An 18,477-nucleotide genomic window follows, 5' to 3' on the forward strand; every position below is an offset into this window, starting at 1 on the left:
GAACAAAACGTATTTTTCAAGTATTGCCAAAATACTGTTTAAAAAGATACATCTTGTATATATATTTGATTTCTGGAAAATACACTTTTTTTAAGACTTTGATTATTTCAAAAATGTTTTCTTATATTTCGACTCTCATGTAAATGAAATTCATTTCTGTTCACTTGTTTTTATATTGGAAAATTTTTTTAAAACAAAAAAATTAAAAAAAATTGATGCCACTTTTTTTAAAAATTAACCTAACAGGTTTTTCTGAATAACTACAGATATATAGAATTTTCAAAATCAACTTTGACAATAAATAAGCATTATATAGTATGTGAAAGTACCACAAAATTAATTGGAGTATGAGATAATTACAATAACTAATAGTTTGCATTGAAGTAATAAAATACCGGTTTTTCTATATATTGAATTATTTTTTATCTCTCATAGGAACTTCTATGGGCCGAAACGAATGTTGCCCCCTAAAATTATTTCTCATAAGGCATGCATCCCACTAATTTATTTCAAAATTGGCGTGTCACACTTCCCTAGTCTCCCTTGCCAGTGTAGTTTATATATATATATATATATATATATATATATATATATATATATATATATATATATATATATATATATATATATATATATATATATATATATATATATATATATATATATATAATATTACTTTTATATTCATTTATAATTTTATAATCCCAGTAAAACGTATTCTTTTTTATGCGTATACACTTCTATAACCTTTAAAAAAATTTTAGACTGTTTTGAAACTCTTTTGTGATTAATTGATAGTGTTTATACGTGTTTGATCAATTTATAAAATACCAAAATTTATGAAGTTGGAACATTAAACATTTCTAGAATTTATAAAATGAAATTAATATACGTATTTTGGTTCCATTGCTTCCAGCTCAATCAGTTTTTCCTATTTTTTTTTTTGTCCATAAAGTTCCTTTAAATTATCTGTAAAAATCATTTTGTTTTTTGGCATGAAAATGCCTTCATATATTGTATTCAATGCTGTGTGTAAAAAGCGCATTTATTTCTGTACATTATGTATTGTTCTTTTTTTCTTCGAATAAATAAAGAATGTGTGTTTCAAGAAAACTGTGTTTTCTTTTTATCAGGTATTACACAAAGTGTGACCATTCAGAGAGATAGAGCAAAAGAATAAATTAATTTTTAATTTATAACTTAAAAAAGTTAGCAGCGCGTTTTCTGTCTTTAATTGCCATTCTAAAATCGTTACCATTCTAAAAACTCTACCATTCTAAAATCGTTGCCATTCTAAAAACACTACCATTCTAAAATCGTTACCATTCCAAAAACATTACCTTTCTAAAATCGTTACCATTCTAAAAACACTACCATTCTAAAATCGTTACCATTCTTAAAACACTACTATTCTAAAATCGTCACCATTCTTAAAAAACTAACATTCTAAAATCGTTACCATTCTTAAAACTCTACCATTCTAAAATCGTTACCATTTTTAAAACACTAACATTCTAAAATCGTTACCATTCTAAAAACACTACCATTCTAAAATCGTTACCATTCTAAAAACACTACCATTCTAAAATCGTTACCATTCTAAAAACATTACCATTTTAAAATCGTTACCATTTTAAAAACATTACCATTCTAAAATCGTTACCTTTCTAAAATCATTACCATTCCAAAACCATATCCATTTTAATATTTAAGTTTTTAAGCTAATGTATGAACTGGTGACTCTTTTTTAGCTCTCTGATATACTACTATTCAATTTTTAAATTCATTTAGAGCATGTTTAAGAAGGAATTTTAAGGATTTTTTCACTCTTTTCACAGAGATTTCGGAAAGTTAAAAATTTTAAATATAAATTTGAAAATTCGGTTTATGATCTTGATAATGATTGTTTTGTTGTCTTCTTTGGAGAAATAAGTTATTTAATATTCTAAAAAACTGGAAAAATGAAATAAATTTACAGAAATTAAAATTCCAAACTTTGCATTCCAATTCAGGCATAAATTTAAAAGAGAAATCTGAAATTTGAACAAAATTGGTCGAAGCGACATATTTTATTTTTTTTTATTTTTGAAACTTATTATTTTTCCATAAAAACCTATTAAGTATTAAGTTTTAAGAATTATAACTATTAAGACGGCGTGCAAGTTTTCATATATTTTATTCCATTTTTTTATAGTTAATAAATACAATAAAAAAATTAGCAAATATGTAAACCAAAAATTATAGATGGCTTAAAAAGGCTAATATTGCGAAAATTTAAAAAAAAATAAGTAAGTAAATAAATAAAAACAAACCTATCTTTGTTGCAGAGATTTAAATATTATTTTATCTTTCGAGAATTTTTTAAGTATAAGCTAACTTTTCTTTAGTTGAAAGTTAAAAGTTTAAATGGAAAGTTGAAAGTTTAGTTGATAGCTGCAAGTTTGAAAAAAAGAGAGAGAATAGGTTGGCGTAAAATCGCCAAGGTTTATCATGAATGTTTGCTATTTCTAAATTCATTTAATCAGGAAAAGAAATGTTTTGGTTGTAAATTCTGTACAGATTACATTACCAATCGAAACTAATAGAGTTTTCTTTCCAAGTGAAAATAAAAATTTAAGAAATAACTAAATATTCAAAAATAGTTGTAAGAAATGCAATGAGGAAATTATTTATACGCAGGGGGATTCTAAAAAGATGGGCAAAATTTTAGGAAATGATAGTACACACCCAAGCAAACAATTTTTATCAAAGAATGCATGGTCGAAAACAAAACGCAAAGGTGCTGGCGCATTTGGAAAGTTGTTTGATGCAAACTTGAAAGCTCCATTCCTGTTGCGAGTTATTATTTGCATGTTATGGGAAGAAGAAGAGCTCGTATACAAATTTTCGTTACGATTCATACATAAAAGCTGCTGATTCGAGAGTGCATTGTCAATCGCGGTAGTAACGCATCTGAAGATGTTGCCCTTCTCTAATAAGGAAAAAGCTGATACGCATTTTGTCTATGTATTCGGTTCCAACAGAACGCAGCACCATCTCATTATGTATGAGAACTGCGAAGCTATCTGGACGTAACATTTCCAAACCAATGGATTGGGTGAGGTGGTCGTATAGCTTGGCCACTGTGCTCGCCAGATCTTTCATGTATCGATTTATTTTTATGGAGACAGCTGAATGCTCTTATGTATGAGACTCACATTGAATCTGCAGAAGAACTTGTCGCCAAGCTTTCGGCCGCTGCAGGGGAAGTTCGCGATATGACTGGTGTGTTTCAGAATGTTCGCCAATCTTTTATTTGTCGTTGTACTGCGTGCATAGCCAATGCTGGCCATTGTTTTGAACACTTATTGTAATCACATGTTATTAAATTTACTTTTATAGCTCAATTTCATCGTTCTTTGTGTGTTTTTGCCTCATATAAGAATGTAACTTTTGACGCCCTATAACGGTTTTGTGTTTTGTTTTCAACCATGCATTCTAGGATAAAAATTGTTTGCTTGGGTGTGCACTATCACTTCCTAAAATTTTGCCCATATTTTTAGAATCACCCTGCACTTCCAAAAAAATTAATTGTGCTTGCAAAGCCAGCAGAAAAACATGTACTATTTATCAATTTCAATCATAAATTATATGTCAACTGATTGAAATGAGCTGAGTGTGTTATAAAAATAAGCTGGTTTATTTCCGAAATGAAGAAGTTATGCATACAAAAGAATAGTGAAGCATTATTACTCACTTTATTTGCATTAAATAGCAAAAAGGTGCATTAAAAAAACGGATCTATACTCCTTTTTTTTCGTAAATTGCAACAGAAATTTGTGTTACCATAAACAAAAGATATTTAGCTTGCATAAATCACACAGCACATTATTCTGAAGCACACAACAGAACACACAACAGAAATTATTCTGAATAGTAATTGAACCCAATAGTCCCGTTGCCGTTAGAAAAAGATAGGAAATTTTAATGGTTTGTCAACTAGACACTACTAAACTCTGTTATCGACAAGTTACTGATTTTTATACTAGTCAGTTTATTTTAATACTTGTCAAAATAATTGGATACAAAGTTAAATAAAATATGCGACGAAAATGAAAGATTTTTTTTTCCAACTCGTAAATAGGTTTTAAAAAGAAGACATTTTATCCCAGGAAAAGCATTCTTATCTGGTTTTAACAGTCATGTCTAAAAAAATAAAACTCCTTTGGCACTGTTTTTGACGATTGTCAAAATTTTTGAATCATGTGAATCGAATGGTGTTTTCATAACCTACGGTCTGACGATGCTCCGAAATAGATTGGGGTTAAATTAATTGTGAAAACGTTGAATAGAACAATGTGAACAGCGTCTTTCTGCATAATGCGTAGCGAAAATCTACAAGATAAAGGAAAAATCTCAATTTGGAAAAGGGAAATTAAGCACTTTTTAAAAACACTCAATGAAAAAAGCACCTTTAAGGACTTTTAAAAAACGAAAATCGAAAGTAAGCACTTTTAAGCACTTTTTAAAAACGCTACGCACCCTGTAATGCTAATACGTCATGAGAAACTGCAATAAATTTTGCTTTTCAATGATATTTCTGCTTCACAAAGAGAAACAAACATGATTGTCAAGCAATTATGAGAGTTGGAGAGCGAAGCGAACAGGTGGTAGTAGAAAAGTATAAAATTAAGAAGTAGTAGTCCTAATAGTACAATAGTATAAAATTTAGAAGAAAAAAATGTGCCTATCATAGAGAACGAGGGTAATAATTGTGTGTGTTTGTTTTTAAATTAACGCAATTAGTTTTAGAGATAAAACGTCAAACGTAAAAAACGTACAAAAAGAAGACATTCTCCCCGAGGGATGATTTTTGACTAACTTTTGATAAAAAAAAAAATTTTTAAAAATCAAAGAAATTTTACCTTACTTATATATAATTTTTCATGGTTTAAAAATTTTCCTTATCCTAAATTTTGTAAAACATTCCTTATTTCATCAACTATTGACAAAGATCCGCCTGCGTGAAGAAAATTAATCAACATTAACGAAATGATAATGAATGAAATGGTAGAGGTATTAAAAATTCTCTCTAAACATTTGGTCAATGACGGTGCAAATCATGTAGGATTATCTATCCGTGTGTGCTGAAAATAATCTTTAAAAAAATTTAAATATGATCGTTTTTTTTTATTTAAATAAAACATTTTACTCTTTTTATAAATTGATCCTGCTAAATTTCATATTTTATCTATCGAAGTTTGTTTAATTCCACAATATGGTAATTGCTTTTGGGGTCATAAAAATCCTACTTTTCAAATTTTATAAATTTAATTTTGGTTTACAGGAGATGTAACTAAAAATGCACGAAAAATGTAACTCTTTTCATAGAAATTTACTTACGTATCTCTTTGAAAAAAGCCAAATTTTTTTAAACATTTAATATGTGTTTAGTTAAAAGTTTCTAGCATGCCGTTAGTTCTTAAACCATGAAAAACTAACCATCAATTTATTTCAATATTTTGTGTAAAGTAATTTTTAATAAAATAATAAAAAGTATGATATAGCATAGAACTTAGAATGTTGTGTTTTACATAACTTCCAATTACTTAAAGTTTAGGAATATATTGAATTTTGCTTTGCATTCACTATCTTTTTTTTTTTTTTTTTTTTTTTTTTTTTTTTTTTAATGTTAACTTCGAATAAAGATTTTATATATAATTGAAATAACTTTTATATTTTATTAAGTGTATGATGCTGCCATCTAGAAACTGTTTTATAAAACAAAAGTGATGTGAAAAGGAAGAGGTTATCTGATAAATTTCTCTTTCTTACTCTCCCCCCTTTTTTTTTCTTTTTTTTCCCCTTCAAACCAAATTTGCCGTTTTTTTATTCCTAGACTGACACAAGGAAATTTTTTGTTTCCATTGGCCAGGAAAGTAATCAAATGCAACAAAGAAAGACTATAAACTACTTTATACATATATGAAGTAAATCTTCAATTTTAAATCATTAATTTGCTTAGTATTGATTTGTTTAGCATAACAATAAAGTTAATATCTAAAACTCTAAAATAGTTCAGAATTTATTATTATTTTAATTAAAAGCAAAATTTTATTAAAGTGAAAATAATGTCTCATCCTTACTCTGAATAAATAATACTTCTGGAAAAAATTTAGTAACAAGAATTACAATAATTTACATTAGTATTTTATTATCTTTAAATTTTAATAATAACTTCTGTTTGGTTATCACAAAGGTTTAATGTACATTTTTAAATTAGCAAAAATTTTCCTCTATTTATACACGCAGAGTCTTCTAAAAAAAGATTAAGAAACATTTTACATGCTATTCAAATTAAAAGCTAGTTTTTCATACAATACTTTCTCTAAATTTATTCCACATATAATTATTACTAGATAGCAGCACTAGTAAGAAAATCGGAAGTTTCGTATACTTATTGATTGTGACTGTAGATTTCGGTCAGATAAAAAAATATTATTACCTATTTGGATGTCAGAGGAATCTTCAATAATTATTAATATTCATTTGTTTATTTAAAATAATATTTAATTATAATTTCAAATGTTACAGCAAAGTTTTTAAGTTGTTAAATTTTTTGATTTGAAGATTTAATAACAGAGAGTGACTTCTTTTCTCTTCAATCATAAAGGATTTATTTTACTACTTCTAATTTCAAAAAAAAAATATTTCATTTGATATTTTGATCCGTTTTTCTTAATAAGGAAAAAGTTAAAACATTTAAACGACGGGTGAATCACATAAAAAGGAAATTTTATTTACGACACTCTTTGAAGGAAAACGAGAAACTTTTATGTCCCAAATATCTTACTAGATGGCAGCATCATCAGATGCAGTCATTTCAAACTAGTAGTTAGTATCATTTCAAACTAGCATACGTTTTTAAGCCCAAAGTGTAACGAATTTAACGAAACTCTTTGTAACGAAATTTAATGTTATATGATTAACAATATTAAATGATTATTTTACAATAACTTGAAGCGACAATCTTGAAATTTGAAAGATAGCCAGCGCCACTATACAATAGACGCAGATGTCTAAGTTTTTTGGTAGCAGACATTTTGCAAATTTTTCATAATTTTTTGTATCACGAAATTAGTTTGAAATTTATTTCACAAGAAAATTGGAATGTTAACATTTCCTGCAGTATTATTATGCGTAAATAAATTTTAGTATTAATAGAAAACAAATTAATTTAAAGCCAATAGTTAAAAGTTTAAAGTGTAGATGTCGCTATTTTTTTTACCAGTTTGTTATCGCAAATCTTTGTCGTAGAATCCAACAGTCATTTAGTTCTTTTTATTTTTAAATATCTAATATCTCTATTTAGATATTATTATTACTATTTAACGTAATAAATTGTAATAGTATTTATTTCTTAATATTTTAATAATGTGGTTCATTTTCAAGAAATTTGTTTAACCCACAATGGCAAAGTTTAACCTATTTAAGCCAAAACAACGGTTAATATTAATCTTGAGCTTAACTATGTGTTAAAGTAATATAAATGTTACATTAGCAGATCATGTACAAAAGATATATTTTAGATAAACTGACTATCGCTGAATGTGACAAGTAATAATGTGAAGAAAAAAAAATCCCTGACAACTGATCCTTAAATATATCTTCAATTATATCTAAATTATAAGTTTTCATTGGGATTAATTTTTACTTTTCTATAGTTAAGAACTGTCTTTTTTAATGAATTATAATTTTTTCATTACTCTTTATTATTTTTTAAATTTTTTATAAATTTTATAAAATTGTGCTTTGTAAATTCCGTTTTTATTTTATTTTGAAAAACAGACTCTAGAGTATCTTTTATTTTCTGACCGCGTTAATTTTCTTTATCATATTTTTAAATAAAAAATTTAAAAGAAAAATGTTTTATTATATTCTGCTATTAAAATATAAACCTCAGTAATAATTGGAGGGTAATTTTATAATTTTAAAATTTATAATTTTTGACTCGTTAATCGCACATTTAAATTAGTTACATCGAACTAAAAGGCAGTTAACGACATTGTTTTAGTACTTATTTAATTTGTAATTATTAAGTTGTGAATGCAGATCAAGTTATATCATCATATTTTTTTCCCTTTATAGATGAGATGTTTTCTTAATAATAAAATATAATAAAACTTTATTTCACTTTTATTTATATTTTACATTAATTATTAATCTATTTACATTTACGAATAAAGAAAATATTTTTTATTTCATGAAAAGATTCTAAATTTAAAAAATCTCTATTACTTCAGTAACAGGCCAATATATCGACATTCATCGATGTTTTAACCGGAATTCAACTAAATAAAGAAAACATTCTAAGCTGTGCAAAATTTATGAGCTCATTTTATCCCCTATTAAGAGAAATTTAGAGTTTTCATTTTCATTGACTATTCACATGAAATCTTTATTACTATAGGCCAATATATTGACATTCATCGATGTTTTAACCAGAATTCAACTAAATGAAGAAAAAATTTTAAGCTGTGCAAAATTTATCAGCTCATTTTATTACCTATTAAAAGAAATGTAGAGTTTTCATTTTCATTGACTATTCACATGAAGAATCTGAGGTATCTAGAATTGAAATAGCTGAATTGGAAAAACAGATCTCTTCTTTTTTTAAATTTGGAGTAAATAATTGATAATTTACTATTATTAAGTAAGGAAATATTCTTAAAAATTTCCATACATAAAACATTTTTCAAAGCAAATTATCCAAATTTCATATCTTATTTTAAAGGTTTTCTATAGCTTCCATATTTACGAAAAATGTTTTTCAATAATCAAATTTCTGATATCGGTGATAAATGTTAGTCTTTCTTAAGATTAAAAGCTATCGATTTTTTGAGAAAGTGTTAAACCGATAATTTATTGTCAACACGAAGAATAAATAATTTTTGGAAAGATTCTAGACGTCTGTAAATAAAATTATTTTATTGATTTTATAATTTTCTTCCTCGTTTTCTGAATAAGGAAATAATCAACTTATTGAAATAGCAAAAAAAAAAAAAAAAAAAAAAAAAAAAAAAAAAAAAAAAAAAAACGCATTAAAGAATTTTTTGTTCTGTTACATTTTAGAGTTTTTAAAGTGTATATTGCATGGCTTATGGGAATAATTCTGATTGATTTTTGGAAAAACATTTAATAATGTAATGATAAGTGAAACCATGGCTGGCCAAAAATAAAGTGGCTGGCCTGGAAGAAAATTCCTGAGAAGGCCTGGGCCCACTTAAGGCTGTTATGCCACTGAAGAAGAAGAATGGTAAGAAAACTGATATTCAACCATTAAAAATAGGACAAAGGTTTTAATGAAGGAGGGGAGAGTTGAAACTTATGTTTTATTTTTTATGTTTATTATTTTATACCAGTCTTTGGTTCCTGTGTCATGTTCCTCTAAAAATGGATATTACGGAAAAGAGTGCCAGTAGTTTTTGTCATAATTTGATTCGAGATTTTTAACATTGCTCATATGCTTTTATTGGTAACAGAGCTGCATTATTAAGCTCATTTACCAGTGAAAATTAAAGAAGTTTTAGATTCAGTTTGAAAACTTTAAATTCGAAGCTAAATATTGAAGAGAATAAAGTAGACTTAAAGACGAAAAACTTTTAAACACAATTAGAAAAAAAAAATTTTTATTTGTACATTTTTTTAAACAAAAATGACGATTTCGTGATATTTTTTTTATCGATAGACATTATGAAAATTAAAAAATAATTCTCAATTTTTACATAATTTTATACATTGAAACATTGTAGAGACGAGGTAATTTTTCACCATAGTTAATAAATTAGATCACAAAAGCTTCTCATTTAAAAGAAAATTGCGTGTTACGAAAGTTCATTCGTTTTTAGGATACTAATTAAGCCTAATTAAAGAATTTTGCTATAGCAGTGATTTTTACAATAATTTTTAGCAAACACAAAGGGAAATGAAAAATTTATGACGTAAAAACCTAATTAAAGTATTTTTATGCCAACAAAGTACGTCCATATAGCAATTGCAGTTAATTTCAAAGCAGTCAGAGAAGACTGCGTACCATAAATAGACCAAGCATGATTGCAGTGTTCTTTATTGGAACCTATGCAGGATGCGTAAGCCATGGCATGAGGTATGTAAGACTGTTCATAGACACCGTGAAAGAGATGAGCCATAGGACCTCGAGCATATACAGGGACATCTTCTGATCCATGGGTTTCAGAATCAAGTGGAAGCAAAGCGTCTTGTTGAAATTCTGGATTCACTTTAAAAGAAAAGTATTTGATTACTCTTTAAAACTGAAATTCAAAACCAATTAAATGTAGAAGGGCTTTTAAATAAAGCAAAAGAAGCTCAAGTTTAAATATTTAAGACACACATCAAACATAATTAACAGGCATAAGTCTCCCATTGATAAAGGGAGAGACAAGCAACACTGGTACAGTTTATTACTGCAATTTAGGGAAAGAAGACTAAGTATAGGTTGAAGCGAAAAAGGAGGTGTAATGTGTACATACTACCTGATAAATTAAGTCTAAAAATTTTAATTTACATACAAATAAAGCAATTACAAAAACAAATTATTGAGAAATGTATTTGATGAACTAAAGAAATTTTCGAAAATAGAATTTACAGAATCACCAAAATAAACAAACAGCAACAAAAAAAAAAAAAACCTTCGTAAAGACCGTGATATATATCTAATGTATATAATTCTCTTACGTGGCTCCCAAATTTTGGCTGTATTTCTTTTCCGCCGGTGGCAACGTTTGCTTTGTTTTGTTTACGTTACTATTTCTCTTACACGGCGAATCGACCCATGATTGCCGCTAAAAATGTCGCGTGCCAACTCTAGCCGAGATGGCTTAACATATAGCGTTTTTAAAAACGGAAACTGAAATAACCAGAGAGCATCAGCTGCGGCAATCTCATACTATTAAGCTGGATAGAAGGGAGTAGTCTTTGTCGATAGATCTCCATTTTAGTATTTTGTCGAAAGCGCTTTTTTTCATGAATTTATATATTACGAATTTATTTGACGATTTTTGATTCATATTACGAATTATACTATAGCACATTTCTAATAGGTTTAACGAATTACATGTCATTTATTTAAACTCAAATTTATTTTAATGACTTAGTATTTACTAAAAAGATGTAATTTTTTTTTTTTTTTAAATAAATGTTTTTATATGGATTTGAATGATTGTTTTGAATTCTTAGACTTTTGTGCATTTGCAATGTACCTAAGTTAGTAGCGAGCGAGGCGAGCTTGGTTTGCGAAGCAAACCATATAAGAAGGCGTAGCAAAGAAAGAATGCGTAGCGGGGGTTGGCGAGCGTGAGCGAGCAGGGGGCGCAGCCCTCTAGTATATACATAAAATCCTTATCAAATGACACCATTCAGGTTCCAGACTCCGAAGAGGAAAGACGTCTCCAGATTAGCTCCTGATAAGAGATTCTCTGTTGATAAGAAGATGCCTTCCGGTGGAAGAGGTAGCGGTCACCTTCGGTGCTCTTCAGTCGCAGGGTCCGAGTGCTGCGGGGGCTCGACCCCCGAGTTATCGGGCATCCGGACTGTTGAGCCAGTTTCAGAGTTGAGTGATTCACTCCAGCCCTTATTAGGGCTCTCGAAAAGGAATATCACCAAAGCAGCCACAGGGCTACTGGAACAGGAGTTAATGGAGTATCCTACGGGAGAAACATCTAACTCCAACCCTGTTGTGCAGTATAGTGACGTGTTGAAGGGAAACGTGGATACCGGAGAGCGCGTCGGAAGTAGCGGTGGCTTGCCGCCGGGCTTCGCGGCGGTACCCGGTATAAAGGATTTTGATGTTGTGAAGGTTTTAAATAAGCAATTTATAGAAAAGTTGAAAAGTGGTTGTTATGTCCCTCCGATGACTGGAAATAACGCAAGTGGAAGTACAAATAGCAATGATGGGGCATTGGCTATTATGGCAGAGCAGATGAAATCTATGAATGAAAAGATAGATAAACTTCTGCTAGAGAATGAAAAGTTGAGGCAAGAGAATAGGCACTTGCAAAAGATGTTGACACGGAGAGAGGAACTGCCCATTCCCCCTGTGAAAGACATAGAGATCGTGAAAGAGGTCACGATAGAAAAACCAAAATCAAACTTACCTCGGAAAAAAGGGGGAAAAGCTAAGAAAGCGATAGAAAAGGTCAGCTCTGCTCTAACATCTGACAGTGATGATAAAAGCGGACCTGCAAAAAAGGCAAAAGTGTGGAAAAGGAGAAATTTGTAGAATTAGAAGTTGAGAAAGAAGTAGAAATAGACGCAAAAGAGAGCGAAGAAGTAAAAGTTGATAATGATAATGAAATTGAGAATTATGATAGCGAAAACGAAGAGATGGATTTAGATGGGTTCCAAATCCAAAAGATTAAGAAACGGAAAGTCCCTCCGATTACTATCAATGATAACCAGCAAACCTGAACTAGTATTACAAAAATTCTTAGAGATTTTCTAGGAATGACTGGATTTACTGGTAAAGTTTTTGGTGATTCGATAAAACTGACTTTAGCTAATGAAGACGACTTTCGAGTTGTCACAAAGCATTTTAGAGATGAAAATATTAAATTTTTCACCCACAAGTTGAAAGGAGACAAACCCCTTAGAGTAGTAATGAAGGATATTCCATCAAATATGGAAACAAGCGAAATTGAAAGTGCGCTGATTGCACTAGAATTTACTTTTCTGAAAGTGAAACAAATGAGAAGTTTTCGAGACGGTGCACTCAAAAACCTTCCATTATTTATAGTAACACTGCCCAAGAACGAGAAAAACAAGGAGATCTTTGATCTCAGGTGTTTCCTCAATTTGAAAATAAGAGTTGAGTCTTACAAAGGCAGAACGAACCACGTAACCCAGTGTTACAGATGACAAGGGTTTAATCACGTGCAGGATTCCTGCAATCAGGTGATAAAATGTTTGAAATGTGGAGAGGGGCATTTTACTCACTCATGTGAGAAAAGCAGGAGCACCCCTGCTAAGTGTGCAAACTGTGGTGGAGCACATCCCTCCAACTATCGAAACTGTCCCAAGTACCCGATTAAGGTGACTAGAGAATCAAAATATATTTATCCAAAACAAAGGCGGACCTACAACAGAGAGGCTAATTACCCCAATGTTGAAAAACAAAACGACTTAAGCGAAGCTCACTCAGTAATGAATGAACTCAAGGACTTAGTGCACTCTATCAAAAATGAAGGATTGTTTGATCTTTTAAAAACACTCAAATCAATCAGCTATGATGACTAGTTCTTGTAAGAGAAAGTCTCACCTCAGCTTGTTCAATTGGAACGCAAATAGTTTAAGAAATAAGTTAGCCGAGCTCAAAGATTTTATACTACAATACGATCCCGACGTATTTGTAATAACTGAGACCCACCTGAACAAAACTTGTAATATTAAAGTTGCTAACTATACGACCTATAGACGTGACAGAAACTATAGGGGAGGAGGAGAGGCAATCCTTGTCAAGAACCGTCTCAAGCACAATGAGTATGACCAAGCTCAGGACAATGGTATGGAACATGTTTCGATCCTTTTAAACTACAACAATGAAACATTGAAGATCGTAGGCCTGTACAATACACCCACACATACCATCACAGAGGCACAATTTAAAAGTCTATTCGAAGGAGGATACGATACAATTGTAGCTGGCGACTACAATTCTAAACACTCAATCTGGGGCTGCAATAGAACTAATGCAAATGGAATTAGTTTGAAAAGGATAGTCAACCAACTCAAACTAACAGTGGTGGCACCCACTGAGCCCACATACTATCCTGTTATCAGAAGTCATATCCCTGATATTCTAGACTTCGTAATAACAAACATGAAAGCACCGATGGTGGCAAGCACGATAAATGATCTATCATCAGATCATCACCCTGTCCTAACATCAGTTGGCGTAATAGTGGAAAAAGAGCCCAGAATGATTACCAGCACAAACTGGAATCTTTATGAAAACATTTTGAAAAGAAAGGAATTGGTGGAACAAAGCTTAGAGACCAGAGATAGCATAGAAGATGCTTTAAGGTGTTTTCAAACTTCCTTACAGGACGCTCATTCGGATGCAAGTACCTCTAAAGTGTATAAAGCGAACTTCCTAAGGCTCCCACCAGAAATTAAATATCTTATCAAACAAAGAAACTGGTTTAGGAAGAGATATCAAAGCACATCTGATCTTCTTTTTAAAGAGGAATATATAGAACTGAACAGGAAGATAAAGAATATGTGCAAAAACTTTAGAAAGCGGCAGTGGAATGAAAAAGTGGAAAGTCTTTGCACCCAAGACAATTCAATCTGGAAATTGGCAAAAGCACTGCGCACGGACCCACAAAAGAATAAGCCGTTAAGAACAGCAAACGGCTTTGTATGCACTGAAAGAGAGAAAGCTGAGGTTTTTGCTGACTGTATGGAAGAGCAGTTCACCTTAAACAAAAACTATAATCCTCACAATGAAAGACTAGTGAATGAAAGCGTTGAGAGTTATTTAGCAGAACATAGAGAACCTGAGCTGATTGAATATACAAACCCACAGGAAGTTAAAACAATCATAACAAAACTGCATAATAGAAAAGTCCCTGGCTTAGATAACGTTAAAAACAAAATGATCAAAGCCCTACCAGATCATTATGTAGAATATCTTACAAAGATATATAATGCATGTTTATCGCAAAACTACTTTCCATCTGTGTGGAAAACTGCCAATAGCATTCTCTTTCCAAAGCCAAACAAAGACTTACTATCTCCTACCAGCTATAGACCTATAAGTTTCTATGCACTCTTGGGAAAATACTGGAAAGAATAGTATACACAAGACTCAAACCATTTCTCGGTTGTTTGCCAGACGAGCAGTACGGGTTCAGGGCGAAACTCGATACTACAAAGCAACTGCTAAGGATTGTAGATTATATTGGCAGGGGACTGCACTTAAAGCAGACATCAGCTTTATTAATGCTTGACATCAGCAAAGCGTTTGACAGAGTATGGCACAAGGGAATTATATACAAACTTATAGAACTGGCATTCCCTGCAGGACTAGTGAAATTTGTACACAGCTACCTGACTGAAAGGAACTTTCAGATCAAAATGAGAAATGTATGCTCAACTCTAAGGAGTATAAAAGCAGGAGTACCGCAAGGTAGCATCCTCGGACCAATCTTATATATCCTATTTACACACGACTTTCCAATAGATAGGGGCTATTGGAATAGCTTAACTGCATTTTATGCTGATGACACTGGGGTCATAGTAAGATCTAGAGATCCAAACTTGGCTATAGAAAAACTGCAGGATAAGATTTATGACTACGAAGAGTGGTGTTTAGACTGGAGATTTGAAGTAAATGCTCAAAAGTCCCAACTGTTGATCATCCAAAAGACAAGGAAATCAATCAGAGAGCATAACGAACTGGTACTATTTAACCAAGTGATACCAAGAGTTAAAAAGGCAACTTATTTAGGTCTAGTTATTAACAGCAGACTGACCTGGTCGGACCACGTTAAAAATGTTAAGAACAAGGCAAACGCTGCAACTATAAAACTGCAAAGCTTGATGTACAGTGGGAAGATGAGCCTGAAACTTAAGAGGCTACTGTACACCTCCATGATAAGACCGATCATGACCTATGCCTTGCCAGCATGGTGTAATGTTTCAGGGAGTGAGCTTGGGAAACTCACAACCACGCAGAACAAGATCCTGCGAAAACTAATAGGCGCAGAGTGGTACGAGAGGAATGTTGACATTCACTCAGACTTAGAGTTAGATAGTTTCGAACATCACTTTACCAAACTCAATCGAAACTTTTTCAAGAAAGCGTTGACGTGTACTGCAGCAAATTTCGACTCAGTTTTTGAGTTCGAAAACTTAGCTGAAGACGCCTCCCTGAGGCCAGTGGCTCACTTTTTTACAAGTGATGCCATACTGACCATGTGAGTTTAACTCAATGGCAGCAAAATATAATGGCAAATAACCTTAAAATGGCACTATAATTTTATATAATGGCACTGATTATTGACTATTAACTCGGACATGACTAAATCACGGACAAATATAAAACAAAATGAATCATACGACTCATAATGGACCATACCTCATAACAGAGTTGGCCAAAAATGTAATCGATTACATTTTTTGATTACAGTAATCAATTACTTGTAATCATGATTACAATTTTTAAAAATTTTGATTACAGCTGTAATCATGATTACAATATTGATTACAGTAATCAATTACTTGTAATCGTGATTACAAAGTTTGATTACAGCTGTAATCATGATTACATAGTCGATTACAGTAATCAATTACTTGTAATCATGATTACAATTTTCAAAAAATTTTGATTACAGCTGTAATCATGATTACAATTTTGATTACAGCTGTAATCATGATTACAATTTTGATTACAGTAATCAATTACTTGTAATCATGATTCCAAGTAATTGCGATTACAAGTAATCACAACAAAAACGATTACGAGTAATTATGATTACAAGTAATCAAAATATATGATTACATGTAATTTGATTACATGTAATTTGATTACATGTAATTTGATTACATGTAATTTGATTACATGTAATTATGATTACATGTAATCTAATTACACGATTACAAGACTATTGTATTCTTATAAATTATTATATTTTACAGTAGATAGTAGAATGTATTTTATAATGATACATTTTGCACGTATTAACATGTACTGCATTTTGTACGTATTTGTATACGTACAAATGAATGTAACTAAAATGTATGTACATATGATTTTATCTAGTGCATATGTTCAGACATTTTAGTATCACACACATGTACATACACTTATATTGTAGGTATAAAATATATGTACGTATGTATATAGATAATAATTACGTATGTATGTGCAAACAATGTAGGCATGTACATTTATACACAATGAATATATGCATTTTATGCAAATATTTGTGTATGTAAAATGTATATCTATGTTCATGTACGCATGTATATACAAGTACTTGTGTTTGTACGAACATACATACATTGTCTGTACAATGTATGTCCCATGCATGTATGTGCAATTTATTTATGAACAGTACAATATATGTATGCATGTGCAATATAGGTATATCTGTAGGATGTACAATATATGTATGTATACATGTACATGATATGCATGTCCAGTGTATTTATGTACATGTACATAATATGTTCATGCTCAATGTAAGTATCCAAATATGCATAATACATTTGTGAACTATTGTACGCACATTGGGCGTATTTATATTTCACATATATTCATACATGCATTTGACATGCATAACGTACGTACATACACACATTTGAGATGCATATATTGTACAGATGTATATACATATAGCGTACAGATGTATATACATATAGCGTACAGATGTATATTCATATAATGTACATATGATGAAATGAACATATAATGTTCATATAATGTACATATGTGTGTACATATACAGTACGTATGTGCATAAATATATTGGGCATAATTCTTTCGCACAAATTTTACATGTGTACATGCATGCTATCCCTATCTATGCATATGGTGCAATGTATATATGCACAATGAATGTATCCACACATGTACAATACACGTATGTTCCATGTATGCATATCCATATGTACTATATATGCACGTACAATACATGAATGTATGTACATACATTGTACATGCGTTCATACATTACATGTATACATATGTACATTACATTTATGTCTAAATATGTGTACAATGCAATAAATAAAATGCATGTAAGTTAACTTTTAATGACTCAAGCAAGTTAAATGACAAAATCAAACGATATTTAAATTTAATTTTCAGCTTTAATTGTTCTATATCATTTTGAAATTCTCTGAATAAAAAATTATTTTCAGGTATTTTCATGAAATGTTTGACAATACAGATTTATTTTTTTTATAACATAATGCATGATTCATAGAAATTTTTTAAATGGTAAGAAAAACGGTAAATTTTATGTGTGGAATTAATATTTAGAAATTCCAAATAAAATTATCGTTTGCTTTCTAAAAAATATGAGGTCGAGTTTCATATACCTTAGAATAATTTTAAAACAAATTTTAATAACTTTACTCATATAAATTTTTTTAATGTATGCACAATGTATGTGTATATTGTAATTACATATATTTAAATGTACGCACGTATTTGTACATTACTTGTAATTATGTACATGCATACGTTGTATGCACATGCATACATTGTGCATATAATTATTTTTTTGTACATCCATGCATTACATGCGCATAAGTATTAACAAAGTATGTAGTTATACAAGTACATACGTAAGTTGTACATAAGTACATACTTTGCGTGCACATATATCGATGTACATATAAATATGCATGTATACATGTACGCATTTTATTTACGCAACTATGTGCATATATTGTACCTTTAAATAACATTTT

General features: G+C 30.4%; 1 protein-coding gene across 1 annotated transcript in view; it reads right to left on the bottom strand.

The window, feature by feature from the left end:
- Positions 1-9,651: 9,651 nt before the first annotated feature.
- Positions 9,652-18,477, bottom strand: part of LOC107444737 (alkaline phosphatase) — a 30,452-nt gene continuing 21,626 nt past the window's right edge. The window contains exon 9 of the mRNA XM_071179871.2: positions 9,652-10,276. Within this exon, the coding sequence (XP_071035972.2) occupies positions 9,993-10,276 (284 nt within the window). The 3' untranslated portion in view covers positions 9,652-9,992. The remainder of the gene's footprint in view (positions 10,277-18,477) is intronic.

This window comes from Parasteatoda tepidariorum, chromosome 1, assembly GCF_982258835.1.
Source record: "Parasteatoda tepidariorum strain Cologne lab strain chromosome 1, Ptep-v5.0, whole genome shotgun sequence".
NCBI classification, from domain to species: Eukaryota; Metazoa; Arthropoda; class Arachnida; order Araneae; family Theridiidae; genus Parasteatoda; species Parasteatoda tepidariorum.